The sequence below is a fragment of the Echinops telfairi genome, unplaced genomic scaffold (assembly GCF_000313985.2).
Source record: "Echinops telfairi isolate 266 unplaced genomic scaffold, ASM31398v2 ScPeMD7_9;HRSCAF=40, whole genome shotgun sequence".
Classification (NCBI taxonomy): Eukaryota; Metazoa; Chordata; class Mammalia; order Afrosoricida; family Tenrecidae; genus Echinops; species Echinops telfairi.
The window spans coordinates 2,611,895-2,629,426 of NW_022103906.1; the positions used below are offsets into that span (position 1 = coordinate 2,611,895).

General features: G+C 39.8%; 1 protein-coding gene across 1 annotated transcript in view; it reads right to left on the reverse strand.

The window, feature by feature from the left end:
* Window positions 1-11,998, reverse strand: part of ERICH1 (glutamate rich 1) — a 141,648-nt gene extending 129,650 nt beyond the window's left edge. Inside the window, exon 1 of the mRNA XM_045286803.1 lies at window positions 11,897-11,998. Within this exon, the coding sequence (XP_045142738.1) occupies window positions 11,897-11,918 (22 nt within the window). The 5' untranslated portion in view covers window positions 11,919-11,998. The remainder of the gene's footprint in view (window positions 1-11,896) is intronic.
* Window positions 11,999-17,532: the final 5,534 nt, after the last annotated feature.

The following is a 17,532-nucleotide window of genomic DNA, read 5'->3' on the forward strand; positions in this document are numbered from 1 at the left end:
TGTCCTCTATGCTCTAACTACGAAAATATTTGATTTACAAATAAGGAATCCTACTTCGCGGAATTTCATTTATCATGGTAGGGTCTAGAACCGATTAACCGCGATAAACGAGGGTTCACTGTAGACCTAAATGAGCTTTGTAACATTAACCAGCAGGACAGAGAGAAGGCCTGCCTTTAGACATGGAAGGGAAGAATCTATTCTGAGTGAACCACTATAGCCCAAGCATTTCTTATATGTAGTGTAACCTGTTTGCTTCCCTAATAAACCTCATACATGTGAGAATCACCTGGGTTCTTTGTGGTCATTGCAATGAATCATTGATCCCAGCCAGAGTGCCATGGGAGGCACAGTTGACAACTGTACAGGGTAAAAAGCATGAGTGGTGCAGGCATGCATGTCTGACCTCTGCCTTGTGGCAGTCAACCCTGGGAGCTGGAGGGGGTCACATGTGGTCTCCACACTGTTTTCTGCATAGGTTCGATGAGAAGAAATTTCCGAGCCCAAAGGAAACCCTCTACCACTGGTTCTTCCTTCTTGCTGGCTGTGAGATCCTGCTTCCAGTTTCTAAGATGGTTCATATCATAACTAGCAGGATGAAAATGACAATTAATGCTGTTAAGAATCATTCACAGCTGAATCTTACCCAGACTTGTCAGGCAAATAAAGGTCATCTGATGGGAGCAACAAGGGCTAAAGGAGCCATATTAAATCAATCTCTGCATTGCACATGCATAGCTCTACTCATCCAGAGTGTGCTAAAGCATATTTCTGTGATAACTGCAGACAAGTTCTCTCAGCGATACACTTGTCTTATTCTCGTTAGGTTTCAAATTAAAACAGTGGTTTTGGAGGGGATCAGCTGGACCAGTTAAGTTCAAGGCAGAGAGGTCAGCTCAGAAAATAGTTATGGTGATTTTCGGGGGGGGGTTCTCAAGTAGTGATCTTCATAGATTTCTCCAAGGATCCATGACAATCATGGGAACTTATTATGAAGAAGTTTTTCTACAAAAATGAAACAGTGTTGTTAAGAAAAAAGTCATGAAGTCCCATCTATCCTATATCTTTGTTTTGCCCTTCAGACTCCTTTGTCCCCCTAAATTCAAAGAACACTGATTTGAGTTCCCCATTGATGCCAAAATTGCCATTTTGACATGGTACGCATAGAAGAGTGCAGAATTCTTCTGGAAAGGATTGAAGAAACAGAAACAGTGTTTTCAGAAGTGTACTGACCTAGATGGAGCAAATGTGAATAAAAAAGATATCTTCCTATTAAGAAATTTTTTTGTTTGTTTATTTAATAAAGGTTTCTCTGATTTTGTAGCATTGCATTTTTCTGACTGGCTCTCAATTAAACTTCAAATAAATAAATAACAGAAAATCTATTGCTGCTGGAGGAGTCTTGGTGGTTATGCATTGGGATGCTAACTGCAAGGTCACTAGTTCAAAACCACCAGCAGCTCCACTGGAGAAAGAGGAAGTTTTCTCCTCCTAGAAACAATTACAGTCTCAGAAAACCACAGGGTGCAGTTCTACCATGTCCTATATGGTTGCTGTGAGTCAGCACTCCAAGGAGGTGAGTTTCTAATCCTGGTGGAAAAGTCATTCAATTTTGAATTCTTCTTCAATGCAGTGATTTGATTTAAATCTAATGGCTAAATATGAAAAAAGGAAGATTTTGTCACATTTTTACCAAAGGTGTTAATAGCAGCATTTCAAGAAATTTTCCTTTGCAGTGGTGTTAGAGCAGAAGCCTAAAAAAGTTGTGAAGTGTTTAATAAACTCCTCCAGGTAAAGAAGGCTAAATAAATAAGAACGTGTCACCAACCTTCCAGGATATGGCCTAGCCCAGAGAAAGCGTCTTGATCATAGGACTTGTCGTGTACATTTCATTCAGAAACGATCTGATTTTTAAAATTTAATTTTTAAAGGTAACTTTCACAGAAATGAAAAAATGTATGTATATATTTTGAGAACTTTAAAACTCATGATCTTTGAGACTATCAAAGAAGTTACTGCAACAATGTCTCATCTATTTTTCTTTTCCTTAAAAATTTCACTTTTACTACCAAAGTAGTACATCTTCCCACTGATTTCTGTGTATACTCTTTATTTTGAAACTGGGGTCAAACGACACATTTCTTTTTGTTAAATGTATATTGGACATCTAGAAAGCTTTTTTTCAAAAAAAATTGCAAGTGATGTCCATTCATTTGTGATCCTCTAAATATTACAAAACTCTGCTATTATTTTTGTAAACCAGCATGTTTTAGAAAAGTGTGACCATAAAGGGTAAAAATAAGTCCACAACTAATTTAAGAATATTAGGCATAGAATCAGGACAAAAAGACCACCTTATTTCAAAAAGTGGATGTTAATTGCAAGTAGTAAAATTGATGGGGCTGCATGCTTATAGGAATTACATTAAATGAGGGACCACAAATATTAATAAACCATTTTAAAATGTGGCAGCTTGTTATTTCATTATAAGATACATTATGCAGAACAAGTCGATTTATGCTATACTTTTCGGGAGCTTTCAATTAATGGACTTGTAAGTAGAAAAATAATTATCTAGAAGTGGAAACAAGGGTTGGTAAGTTGTTTGAAATCTTACTCAAATAAAAATTTCTACTCCAAATTATTAAGAATGGGCATTAATAGAAATATTCATGGTGACCAGCCTATAAATGGGTTATCCTCCTTACCTTATTCTAATAGGTGAGTTTTTAGTGGTTTAGTAGTGAGGACCTGGGAATCTCCCATGCTGTGGCCTAAGAGTGAAATCAACTCCATGACGAGATCGGTCGTGGGCAGCAAAGCAGTAGTAAGAGTGTTAGAGAGGAGTGCGGCTTCCTTGCCCTGGTCACAGCCTTGATGCAATTGAAAGGAAGTTTCCTTGGGGATGTAATACACTCCTGCTTATGTAGACTCTGCGGGAAAGATTGTTTCTCCTTGCTGGTCTGTAACCTGCCATCCGTCTCATTGATACCCAGTTCCTGGAGTGTGAGATATATTGCCTGCTGACCCTGGGAGCTAACAGTGGCCTGCCGTTTTGCCTGCCAACCTTGGATTCATTCCACTCTGCAGCCATAAGTCTGACCTGTTGGCCTTGGATTCATCAGCCGCAGGAACTATGTGGGTCAGGAAAAGTGTACAGCTTAACATGTGACACACAGCCTTGAACCAGACTAAAATGACCTATGTGAGTGAATTTCTTCATAGAAATTTATTTCTCTATATACAGTGTTTTTGCTTCTCTAGAGAGCCAAGCTTAACACATTTGACCTGGTAATATATTGGTGGTAAAACATTACCACTAAAAGTAAATTTTTAAAAAAGCATTTCATTTTTTATCCTGAAAAATTCCTACAACTAACATATACTAACTCAAGTTATTCCTTTCACAATTCATTTTAACAGCCACTTTGAAATTTTTTGTATTATTTTATTTCTTGAAATCACATATTTTGATTTTTTTCTCAATATGTAAATACTTAACTGAACATCTGCAATAGTGTCTTCCAGTATTATATACATCGTGTTTATATTTTTTATATTTTATTCCTACAATGAGACAACAGATTTACCACTTGCCTAAAATCTGGGAATAAACTAGTAAACTGTTAATAGCACTGCATCACTCCACAGAGAGAAAAGCTGAGTACAGTGTGTTAATTCAGTAAATGATAGTTACTTAATGGTTTTCATAATAGCATTATAAATTGGAAAATATTTAAATAAGAGTTGGCAAGCTTTTGAAAATATTAATTAAAAGAAAAATAGTAAAGTTAAGCCCAAAACTGATACACAAATGGAACATTGTTAGACTCTTAGACCATGACCAATTAATATCATGTGATGTAGAACATTCATCTCAGTAGTACACACATAGTATGTCTTCATGTTCTTCCAGGATCACAGGGGGGACTTTTGAAGATAAGTTATCTAGGCAATAGTGAGCTTAAATAGCCTGGAATTGGTCATTTTCCTTTAAAAAGTCTATTACGCCAGCAATGGCAAACTGGAGAGGGACAGCAAGTTTCACATGATTGCCAAAAGAACACTTCAGGATCTAGCCCAAAGTGAATAATATTGCCCTCTTGGGGTGCTGGAATGATCCAGTGGGCTGCAAAAGCAGATACCTACACTTTATCCTAGATTATGAACTATCTTATAAAATTTTTAATTGTTAGGGGGACACTGAATAATTTTTTTATTCTGAAAAGGGGGCAGTACACCAAATACATTTGAGAATCTGTGATCTATCCTGTGTGACATTGTGAGTGATAGGGTAATATCCATAATCCTATAAGGAACATCAGTTAGTATAACCTGTATTCAAATATATACATCAACCACCAAGGCCAAAGATGAAGAAATTCAGACTCTGCAGTGTAAAATTGAATAAGCATGCAATCAAGGTGCACTGTTAATCACTGATGATTGTAATTCCAAACTTGGAACCAAAGAAGGATCACTAATTAGAAAATATGGTCTTGGTAATACTGGAAATACCTTTTTTTGAACAATATAAAGAATGATTATACACATGGATCTTGCTAAATGGAATAAAGAGGAATAAAATTGCCTACACCTCTGGAAAGAGATGCTAGAAAGGGATATCGAATACAATCAGTCAGAACAAAGTCAGTGTTTGACTGTAACACATACCACTAATTGTTCACAAGCAAGTTTAAGTTGAAGCTATAGAAAAAATTAAAACAAGGCTTCAAAAATCTAAGTGTGAGTATATGCAACCTGAATTGAGACCATCTCAGTAAGAGGTGTAACACATCGAACACTACTGACGATGTGTCACTGAAGACAAGATGATTTGTGAGATGACATGAAGGACCAAAGTAAATATCAGAAAAGATTCTGAAACCCCCTCAAGGAAAAGAGTGAAGAATGAGGCAAAAGAGGAGGGACACAGTAGATTTCAAAGGGCAGCTTGAGAAGATAAAGTATTAAAATGCACTGTGCAAAGACCTGGGATCAAAAAACGAACAGGGAAGGACATGCTTGGCATGTCTCAAACCGAAGAACTGAAGAGAAAGAATCAAGTTTCAAGTTATAATATGGAAGGACTCAAAATATTCAATGATGCAGGAATCACTGTACCTAAAAGAATGGGTCAATGTTCAAGGATTTCAGGAGGTAACATACAGCATATGACCATGAGGGTATTGAAAGAAAAGGGTCCAAGCTGAACTGAAGGCAGTGGGGGGCGGGGGAGGCTCCAGGAATTGACAGAATCCTAATTGAAATGTTTCAACACACAGAGGCAGGGTTGCATTTGCTCATTGATCTAGGCAGCAACATTTGGAAGAGAGCTACATGGCACCTGGAAGAGACCCATATGTGTGTCTAGTCCAAAGAAAATGATCCCACAGGATGCAGAATTCAACAAACAATCATTAATACCAAACATAAGTAAAAAACTGCTCTGAAGATAATTAAAATATAATAGAAGCAGAACATCAACAAGGAACTACCAGAAATCCAAGCTGGATTCAGAAGAGGAAGGGCAATGAGGAGTATCAACTGGCAACAGGTTAAGTGTTAGGCCTGCCCCCCACTTTATGTCTAAGGAATTCAGCAAAGACCCGTCCACCAGCCTGTGGCTGTGGCTGCCTCCTACCTGAGTTACTTCTTGTGGCAAACCATGTGGAACGTGGACATTTTCAGGTAAGGGTTTCGGAAAACGAAAAGTGTCATGCAACTACTGTTCAAGGAAAAAAGGATGAATTACATAAAATTAAGTACGGAATAAACATCAAAGTCATACTTATGTGTTGATACATAAAGTTGGGCTTTTCCTCTTGACCAATAAATGACTGAATTTCTAACTGTTCCAGAAACTCCAAAAAAAGGACCAGAACAAAGACGGCCCCACCCAGTCCACACCAAGATGACACCTAGAGAGGGGTTTTTCTTTCCAATATCTATGTACTGATGTGCTTGACACAATGGATGGATGGATGGATTGTGATAAGAGCTGTATGAGCCCCCAATAAAGATTTTTAAGACCATTTCAGAAAGCAATCACTATAGCAATTATTTACTAAGTGGTTACATAGACCATTTGTTTAGAATATGGGGAAATAATGCTTTTGAATGAGTTCCAAAGAGTGTAAAACAAAGAAAAAGGAAAACAAAAAGTCAACAAAAAGGATACTAATCCGTTCCTATAGGCCTGAAACTCCAAAAGGAACTTTGGCTGACAGTATATGTTAGTTGCAAGGCATGATTGGGGAAGCACATGCACCTTCCAAGTCTAGCCCTGTTTCAGGAGTTCTTGGGGCACCCTTGCTAGAACCATGTATGAAGCTGACAAGCCCCAACTCCATGGGTCAAGCTTCTTGCCAGAGGCTTTACCTGAATTCGTGTGGTTGCTAGGACTGATTAACCACAATTCAGCAGGTTGAGCCAAAGTCTGGTGACTAATGGGGTTGCAGGCAGTGGCGAATCCCAGTCGACAGGTCTGGGAGCGATATCCTGGCTTTGAGACTCAGAAGTCAGAGAATGATGAGTTGGATGCAGGATTGAGAGAATGAGTTTTGCCACAACAGGTATGTATATTGAATGCAAGCCCTATTCCCCCAAGGAAACATCCCTTTCAATTGGTTGGCTACTCAGATGACAAATGGAAAGTGATATTACATACTACTACTAAGAATCAAGGCCTAGGCAAGTTGACATGCAAGCTTAACAACCATCACGGGTGTTCAGAAAGGAGCCAGAGAACCACCAGTTAGAGAGGTTGCAGAATTGCTGAATTGGCAGACACTGGATTCAAGTCACACATTCCACCATTTAATTAAGTAGTTAACATGGGGAGTCAGAGAGACAAATGCAATATAGCTTCTTCTTCAAAGAGCACATGTTCTTTTGAGAAGATTTGGACTGCAAAGCAGATAAAACCTAATGCAGTCCATAATATACTTCCTGATTAAAGTGCTGACTCTGCTCTTGGCATCACTGGTGCCTGTAAATGCCAAAATATTTGATTTAGTATTTAACTATATGAGGGGGTATGGTGGGCGACGAAAAAAGCCTGATTTGTGGCAGATGGGGGACTGGTTTTGCCACCATGACAATGCACCTGCTAATGCAGCCATCTCAGTGTGCCAATTTTGGGCAAATAATAGCATGCCTCTCTTGCCTCGTGCACCTTACTCACCTTACTTCACTCCATTCGACTTCATTTTGTTTACAAGAATGAAGAAGGACATAAATGAATAGTAATTTGACAATACAGAAGAGGTGAATAAAAAAATGAGGGAGGTGCTTTCAACCATGCAAACAGATGAGTTTGAAAAATGCTTCCAAGAATGGAATCGCAGATTTTACAAATGTATTAAGTGTAATGGAGAGTATTTTGAAGGTGATAAGGTTGTTTTGAGGGGGAAATTGAATAAATTGCTTTGGGGGGAAACTCTGGGGTTTTTGTGGGGGGGAGGGGGGGTTGGTGCCCCCTCGTCTATTAATCCAGTCTCCTAGAAGAATGGAAGCTTCTTTTTTTTTTCTAACCCTAACCCTAACCGTAATGGAAGCTTCTTTAACAACTTAAATTATGGTATCCTTCATGTGATTCGCTTAAGTTACATAGAGTAGCTTATTGTCAAAGCTGCAGGTTAAACTCAGTCTTTTGAGTATGACCCAGGAGTTAATACTGTTCATGCATCTTTTCGACCTAAAATAGAGTGCACACAGAAGTATGTTAGAAGTACTTTTCAGGTAGTCTTGTTAGGAAGGGAGACGTAAAACTAATATTTTGTCTCCCACTTAACCTTTTATACTGTCAGAATTAATCCATTCCTCCAGCCACAATGTTTTTAAATGACTGAAATTTTATATGACAACTTTGTTGCATGTCTAAAATGAAACAGAAGTATATTTCAAGGGAAGATATCTTAGTTCTGTGAGTTGAAAAAGGTGTTTTAGAATTGACTAGTTGAATAGGCATATTAGTATAATTTATTGCACCTGAAAGAAGATTTGATTCTAGGGCTTAATAGTCACAGAGATATGAGAAAACTCGAGAAAAGCAAGTGGGGAAAACCAGTCGGGTATGCTATAAAACAAGGAGAAAATATGATATGAAATAGCAAGAGCTTCCTCAGATAAAAATATAGGAGAGCAGAAGATTATTACTGTGATAGTTACCATGGTAAGTCTGTTCCCAAGAACTTTAATATTTAATTAATAGAGAAAATCAATCCTATTTCTTACGGAAGATTATTTTCAAAAGAAGTTCGGGCCCTCATTAAAAGAATTTCTATGTTCTTTTTGGAGCCTAACAACAGATTGTTTAGAAATTATGCTAATTTAAATCTATTAAATAATTTCATTTTAAAAGTTATTAAAATCATAACTCGCTATATTTAATGCACTGTGAGAGAGTCAGTTCCAACTCACATTGACTGTATGTCTATTCTGACTCATGGCAACCCTTTGTACAGCAGAACGAACCACTGGCCCTGTGTCATCCTCACAATTGTTTTATGTTTGAGCCCATTGTTTCAGCCACTTTATCAGTACATCTTACTGAGGGTCATCCTTTTTTCCAAGGACCCTCAACTGTGCCAAACGTGATACCTTCTCCAGAGCGACCAGCTCTGGAGAACCTGTCCAAAGACTACATGAGCAGCCTTCCCGGCTTCTAAGGGGCACTCTAGCTGTGCTTCCTCCAAGACAGATTTGCTTTTCCTTTTGGCAGTTGACATTGCTTCCAATATTCTTTCCCAATATTATAATCCAAATGCATCAATTCTTCTCTGATCTTTCTTAAGCATTATCCAACTTTTACATGCATAGGAGGCCACTGAAATAAGTCTTTTGTAGCAGACGTATCCAATGTAATATACCATTTCACTTTTAAGACCATTTTATTGAGAGCTAATTCAGATATCATATCATTCCATTGTTTAAGCACAACAAATAATATTTTGAAATTGCTACCACAACAGTTTCAATCCATTTCATTTCTTGTCTGCTGTTCACTTGGCCGTTCATCATGTATCCAAGTACAATGAAACTATTGACAACTTCAATCTTCTCTACCTTTTTCATGATATTTCTATGGGCTCAGATAGGAAGGCTTTTGTTTTTTTTCTGTTGAGGTATAATTCACAGTGAAGGCTGTAGTCTTTGTTCTTCACAATAAGTACTACCTGCTTTTCAATTTCAGCAAGCAAACTGTGTTATCTGCATATTGCAGACTGTTAATGAATCAACCTCCAATCTTGATGTTGCATTCTTCATCACAGAGTCCAGCTTCTCAAATTGTTTGCTCAGCATGCTTATATGTATACATAGGTATGGTAAAAGAGTACTACCCAGATGTACACTTATTCATAATCATAATTGTGGTAGTTACATAAGCCGGTGTCAATTTGAAAGGATTATAAGTAAAGGGATGGAGTCTAGTCTGTCAATCGGACCATAGCCAATAAGGCCTCTGTGTGGGGTTGGCCTTCTCCTGAGAATTCTGGTATTTCCTCCTTGGAAGTGGGAAGACATCCTTTCTCCCAGCTCACTCCCTTGAAGATGTTCTACTGACAAGACACATGGCACTATGCCCTGGGAGCTGGAGAAGCCACAAGAACCTACCCTGATGCAACCAGACCTCTGAAATCAGAGACGCCATAGGGAGACCCTGCCAGCACTGAGATGCTTACAACGCCACTGGATCCAGAAGACTTCCAACTCACTGGCCTGTGATCTTCCTGAATTCAGTGTCATTGCACATGTTTTGTGCATCTGAAGAGGACCTTATAGATTGGTATGGGACATATGGGCTAATATCGGACATATGGGATAATATCGGACTTATGGACTTGATCTGGACTGGGGTAGGGTGTTTTCTCAATATTCAATTGCTCTTGTACATAAAGCTCTTTGTTATATACATGAGTGTCTATGAATTTGTTTGAGTAATGACTGGAGAGGAATAATAATGAGGATAAAGATAGTGTGTATGGGTTTACGTGAAAAGGGGAGTGCATCTTCTCTTCTACCATATCAGTTCTAAAGCACTACCAAGATAACAAATTAAATTTATCCTACCTTTTATTCTGATTAAAAAACTACAACTTTCAATAAGCACTATGATGAGTGAGTGAGGCAAGTTACAACACTGTATTACCAACATATAATTATATCCATTTTTCAGATAAAGAACATATTCTCATAGTTATCTTTCTTTCCATATATTTATATTTTGAGTGAAGAAAACAAAGTTAAAATGTATTCAGCATCACGTTTTAAGTGGTAAATTCCTGCAGGTCACCATCCACGAGTCTTGAAACTTGTTAAACCAGGGGCACTACAAAGCTTACCTAATTAAAAGATACTATCTGAAGGAGCCATGTACCTTCCTACAAAAGCAGTGTGAAGGCCCTATTTGGCCTCCTATGGCTTCCCTATTGCCATGAGGCAGAGGTCAGACATGCATCCACCCTCCATCTTTCTTGAACTTTCTGACACCGGCTGTTCCTCCCACTGCTGTGTTGGTTTTGATAATCCGTGCTGAAGATCATACAGAACTCACAGACAAACTCAGGATTAAGAGGGTTTATTGGAAGAATTGAAAGGTTACCACAAATGAAGATCAATAAGCAGTAAGGATATAGTCACTGGTATGAGCCATACTTCTCCACAGCCAAGAGCTAAGGTTCTGTCTAGCCCTCAGCCTCTCAAACAGGTGGTACCTTAGCCTCTGCTTCCGGGACCAGGAAGCCCACTTGTGGCTCTGTGTCACAGTCTCATAGGCTAGATGCTGCTTCTCTGTTCTGTCTCAGCCTCTGATATTGTCCTGGCTCTTTTGCTCTGCTCCATAGTCTCCGTGGCACAGTCTGTGATGGCTCTGGTCTTGGATTCCGTCACTTCAGACAGATATGCAATATGCTCTTCTTCCAGTGGTGCTGGGATTTCTGTTTCAAAATGGCTCTTGCATACATAATGGCTTTGATGATGTTGTGGGTTTTATCCTTCTGCAGGCCATTATCCCTAAAGGTTTTCACTTGATTCACACTTTGTGCTAACATTAACACTTGATCCTGTCCACGGGCATAGCAAACAAAACCAAAAGCCAAAACCAAACTCGCTACCATCCACTCAATTCCAACTCATAACCACCCTCTATGGAAGCGTAGCACAGCCCCTTTGGGCCTCTGTGACAGTAACTGTGGTAGTACAAAGTTTCACCTTTCTCACACAGAGTCCCTGGTGGTTTTGAACTGCTGACCTCGCAGTGAATAGCCCAACTCAACCATTGTGCCACCAAGGCTCCAAAATGGTATTTGAACCACAGACAGAGAGGCCAGAATTATACATTCCATAGGAATGATGGCTAAAAGCACTATATTAATTGAATACATCTCAGCAAAACGAAACCATACAATAGTTCACGCTCTGCCCCGTATTCTTTTATGAGGCTTGCAGCAGCTGCTAACTGTAAGATCAGCAGATCAAACCCACCAGTTGCTACCCAGGAGACAGATGAGGTTGTTGCGCCCACAAAGGTACAGTCTCAGCAAATCTAAAGAATTCTTGTTCTACCGTGCTCTATAGTGTCACTATGAATGGCTATCAACTCGAAGACAGTGGGTTTGGGGTGCTGTCACCCTAGACTTGCTTGGAAATCCCAGGTTGAGCCATGGACCTCTGGGCTCTGAAAGCACGCCTGCGTCCCCCGCCCCGCCAGGCGGTGGTCGTCCCAGCAGCTCCCAGAGCCCTAGCCAGACAGCCGGAACACACGGAGCCTGCGGGGACTTGGGCCAGAGAGTCGCCGCGGGCGGAGCCTCCAGCAGCGGCCACCTCGGCGTTCCGGTGGCCTCGGCCGCAGACACACCCAGGCCTCGCTCACTAGTGAGAGAGCTTCTCTTACCTTGCTTCTTCAAGTCGGACATGGCTCCAGCGGTGGGCCGACGCCTTAGTCTGCCCCCGTTTTAGCTCCTGATACACCATCCCGAGGGCAAGTTCATAGACCCAGTCGCTTCCGGGATTCCACTTCTCTAGTCCCGCCCACATCACTAAGATTGTCCAATCCAGACCCGAATTTTCTGCCTGCAGACTATCAATCATCCGCAAAGTGGCTGCAGATTGGCTTTTATCTGAGGCTGTTGAGAATTGTCTCTAAAACCCCACCTTCGAGTAGCTTGCTACTACTGAGCATGCTCAATTACTTGCTAGAGTGAAGTGGAGAAAAAACGAGTAAAATTAAGTAAGCACTAAACGTTTCAGATTAAACAAGTTAAACGGGGGACGGGGGTAAACGCCTGGCTGTATAGAACAGGCGACTTTCAAACTTTTGTAAAAGCATTTGTCATATTCTGAAATAACAAAATAGATGTTCTTGCTATCAGTGATACTAGTCTGCCAGTATACTAATATCTATTCTCTAATGTTCTTGCAACTCTAAACTCACTGCCAACGACTCTGTTGGATGGAGTAAGACTGTCCCTTGTGGGTTTGCGAGCTTGTAAGACTCTCCAGGGTAGATCAAACTCAAACACTGCCCTCGAGTGGATTCCAATTCGTAGCAACCCTATATGGCAGCATGATTGTGCTTGGGGATTTCTGAGACAGTAAATCTTCACAGAATTAGAAAGCCTCATCTTTCTCCTGGTGATCAGCTGGTGGTTTAGAACAGCTGTTCAAGTGGTTACCCCTCCAACGTTATCCGAAAGTGCCACCAAAGCTCTCACGGGACTATATCATTTCATCTTTCTCCTCAAGAGTGGCTGGTGGTTTCAAACTGATGACCTTGCAGTTAGCAGCTCAAAGCAACCTACTATTTTGAAAATGTTGGTATAAATTGAGTGCAAGAAATTAAAAGAAGCAGGTGCATTGGAAGGAGAAGCTTTTTAGTGTTTACTCAAAAATCACTTATTCTAACGAATTTAGGATGTGAAGCGTGAAAAGACAATCATGGAGAAGAAAACTTGGAAATATGAGGAGAGAAAGGATAAGACATAGGGTCTCTCTCTTTGGCTCTTGTTTTACACTTACCAGCAGCCTTGGAGAAACCCACAGGGACAGTTCTCCTCTCCCCTAGGGGGTCGCTATGAGTCGAAATCGACTCCAGTTTACAGTTGTGTTTGGAGCAGTGCTCCTGCATAGTGGGCTTCTCTTTGAGCTACTAACTGCAAGGCTGTTGGAATCCACCAGCAGCTCAGTGGGGGAAACATGAAGCTGTCTGCTTCCGTAAAGATTCACACCTTTGAAACTCCAAGGGGGCAGTTCTGCACTGAGCTATATGCATGTGCACTATGAGGCAGGATCAACTCGATGGCAGTGGATTTTTAGATTTGGCTGTCTACCCTAAAGAGTCCTGGTGGCAATACGCATTGAACTGCTAACCCCAATGTCAGCACACTTCGGAAGACAGGTGAAGGCCTTCTGCTAACCACAAAGACTTACAGTCTCTGAAACTCATGGAGGCAGTTTCACTCTCTAATAATGTCTCTATGAGTCAGATTTGGTCAACGGCCTTGGATGGGGCTGCCCACTCTCTCCTAATTCTCACCTTATAATTTCTGATATTTAGTTGAAAAACAGTCATCAGAGAGTAACACTGGACAAAGCTCCCTCTAATCCACATGTGTCTGGATTCATCTTTTTTACTCCTCTGATTATAATCATGGAAATGACTACATCTACCCAAGTAAATTTATTTACTTCATATGTATGTGAAAGCTGGACAGTGAATAAGTAAGAATGTAGAAGAACTGATGCATTTGAACAGTGATATTGGGAAAGAATATTGAAAGTATTGTGGACTGCCAAACAAACACACGTCTGAAGGAAGCACAGCCAGAACGCTCCTTAGAAACCAGGCTGTTGGGACTTCATCTCATGGGCTTTGGAAATGTTCTCTGGAAAGGCCAGTTCTTGGAAAAGAACATTATGCTCGGTAAAGTGCATAATGGAAAAGCGGAAGATCCTCAATGAGAGGGATTGATACAGTGGAAGCAACCATAGGCACAAATTTAACAATTGTGAGAACGGTCCAAATCAAGTAGTGTTTCCTTCTCTTGTACACAGAGCTCTTGTGAGCTGGTGCTGACTCTGCAGACCTAAGAAGAACAAAACAACAGAGACCAGAGATGAGTGCCTTTTGGAGGTGGGGGAGGGGCGGGATAATCAGGTGGCAGAAAAGCAGGATGCAAAGTGAGGGTGTGTTAGTGATCAGGGAAAGCATTATTGAGAAGGTAAATTGAGCAAAGATTTAAAGGATGTAAGAGAGTAAGCCCTAAAGAATCTAGAAAAAGAGTTCAGAGAAGCAAAGACAAGGAATGTTCCGGAAAATCACCTGGCACACAAAAGTTTGCTGTTGCTGTTGCTACGTGTCGTCCAGTCAGTCCCAGCTCATAAACAAACTGCACAGCAGAAGGAAACACTGGTTCTGTGCTAACCTCACAGCTGTTAAGTTTCAGCCTATTACTGCAGCCAAGGTGTCAATCTAGCCTTTTGAAGATTTTCCTCTTTTATGCTGACCAAGCATATTGTCATTTTTCAGGAATTGGTGCCTCATGATGTCATGTCCAAAGTACATGAGACAGAGTCTCACCATCCTTACTTCTAAGGATTCAGGCCATCCTTTCAGAACAGATGTTTGGTGTTCAATATTCTTCTCCAACACCATAATTCAAATGCATTCATTCTTCTGTCTCCCTTACAATTGCCCAGACTTCACATGAAGTTAATGCATTTTTACTTTTCTAAAATTTTAAAGAAGGTTCTTGCAGGAGATTAGGATTTGTTTCCTCTATATTGAGTTGTAATTCGTGGGGAAGGTAGAATTATTTCACCTTCATCAGTAGGGGCTTCAAGTCCTCTTGGCTTTCAAAAAGAAAAGTTTTGTTTATCTGCCTATCACAGGTTAGTGACCCCCTCCTCCAATCCTGATGCCAAATTCTTCTTCACATAGTCCAGTTTCTAATAATATAGGAATTGATCAAGCATAGTGAAAGAATACAACTCCAATATATACTTCTCCTGATTTTAAACCACATCGACCCCCTTACTGTATTCAAATAACCACCTCTTGGTCTATGTACGAGCAGTCTTGTGGGGTCGTGGGTTTGTGTTGAGTTGCTAACCAGAAGATTGGAGCTTGAATTCACCAGGTACTCCAGGGACAAGATGAGCCTTTCTGCTCCTATAATGTTTGACAGCCTTGGGAGTCCACAGGGGTCAGCTCTGTTCTGTCCGTAGCATAGCTATGAGTCCAAATTTACTGGATGGCAGTGAGTTTGGTATTGAATTGGTTATGCATAGTTTCCTCATGAGCACAATTAAGTGTTCTAGAATTGCTATTATTTCTGTTATTCATAGTTTATTATAATCCACATAATATTATTCAATAAATTCTACATTCTTTTGGGTCACCTCTCTTTGGAATGGGTACAAATATGGATCTCTTCCAGTGGGTTGGTCAGTTAGCTGTCTTCCAATTATTTTTGGCTTGGAAGAGTGAGTACTTCTAGCAATACATCAGATTGGATAAACATTTCAGTTAGTACTCCATTAATTCTTGAAGTCTTATTCTGTTTTGGTCATTTCAGCTTGGACCTCCTTCTCTCCAACATATTCTACCTTTTGGGATGGTTTTGGGAAGTAGGCAACAATGCCAGTATGACTGAAGCACAGTGACCAAGAGGACGTGAAGTAGAACGTTGGAAAAGAAATAGCCAGTTGTGGGGAAAATTGTGTAGGTTATTACGTACAATTTGGCTTCTCCAAGAAATGTGATGAAAAATCATTTGAGGATTCAGAACAGAATAGATTACATCTAAAGAAGTTACCTTAAGCGTACATTTAGGTAGATTTTAATGGGAAGAATCAGGAAATTTACTTTAAGTCGATTGCAATAAGAAACATTGTGACCAAGGACAATTAGAACAATGCAGTACGCAAAGACAGTGTTCTATGTTCTACTTTGGTGGGTAGAGAATGGCATCTAAAACACTCAAGAGTGGTCATGTAAGGTACAATTATTGAGTTCTCCTCATCTGAAATGGGGGGAAAGAATTAAATAGAAAAGGATTAAATTAAATAGAACACCACAATTTGTTCTTGTGGTAATGATTGTACAAATCTTGATGTGGTTGAATGAGTGGATTGTATGACATGTGTATGAAGTGCCAATAAATCTGTTTTTAAAAAGGAAACAATTTATTCAATGGACTATAGGACCAACACCAACATCAGCCCCCATGACTCTGAGACCAGAAGAATTAAATGGTGCCCCGCTACCACTACCAAAGGCCTTGTAAGGGTTAATAGTAGTAGGTCTTGGAGAGAAATGTGAAAAACAAAGCCTCAAAACCCTAAAAAGAACTGGCTTACTCGTCAGAGACTAGTGGAGCCCCTTCGACTATGGCCTTTAGTCACTTTCGGGTCTGGAACGGAACTCACCTCCATGAATCAATTATCAGCTACATGATAGACAGGTCTATAAGGTTAACAAGGATACTAGGAAAGCAAACACATTTAGAATAATCATCAATTTGATATCAACAAGGGAGCATTTACTCAAGGACAAAGTTCAGAAGGTAGGAAAGGTTGGAAAAGGAGGAGAGTAGGATAAGTGATATTACATCATGAGGATTGTGTTCAATGATATGAAACAAATGTCTATGAATTATTGAATGAAAAACAGATTTCCTCTGCAGATTTTCATCTAATTACAATAAAAGTTAAAAGATACACCGTTTTTTAAAAAAGAAAGACTGTCAGGACAGATAAACCCTTCAGGAACAATAAATGGAATAGGAATATTATGAGGGTAGGAAGTAGGTGAGGGGAGAAGGGAGAGAAAGGGGGAACTGATCACAATGATCAACATTTAAACACACACCCCTTCTGCAAGGGAGACAAACAACGGAACAACAGAAACACGGGTGAAGGGAAACAGCAGACATTGTAAGATATGAAAATAATAATAATTTATAATTTATCAAGGTTTTAAAGTGGGTGGAAGGGTGTGGGAGGGAGGGAATAAAGAGGAGCTGATACCAAGGGTTCAAGTAGAAACAGTTTTGAAAATAATGGCAACATATGTATAAATATGCTTGGTACAATTGATTATGGATTGTTATAAGAGCTGTAAGAGCTCCCAATAAAATGATTTATATCTATATAAATTATGTATATAATATATATAGTTATATATAATACAGAAAGACAGTAAATAGGCCCAATGTGGTAGCATTAAAGGTTGGAAGGATGTAATGAGATTTTGGATATTTTTGAAAATAAAGCCTAAAAGATGTTGTGGCTCGATACTTTGAGCTGTGAGAGAAAGGAAGTCTATAATAATTCTGTGTTTGGGATTTGGCAAGGTTCGAGTTATGTTGGAGGTTCGAGTTATGTTGATGAGTTATGTTGCTATTTGGAGGCTCAAGTTATGTTGATGAGATGGAGAAAACTTTGGGATGCCATCTTTGGGCAGCGTTGTACAGTTTAGAAATGCAATGTTCAAGATGTTCATTAGACATGGATATTTTGGTTTCAATT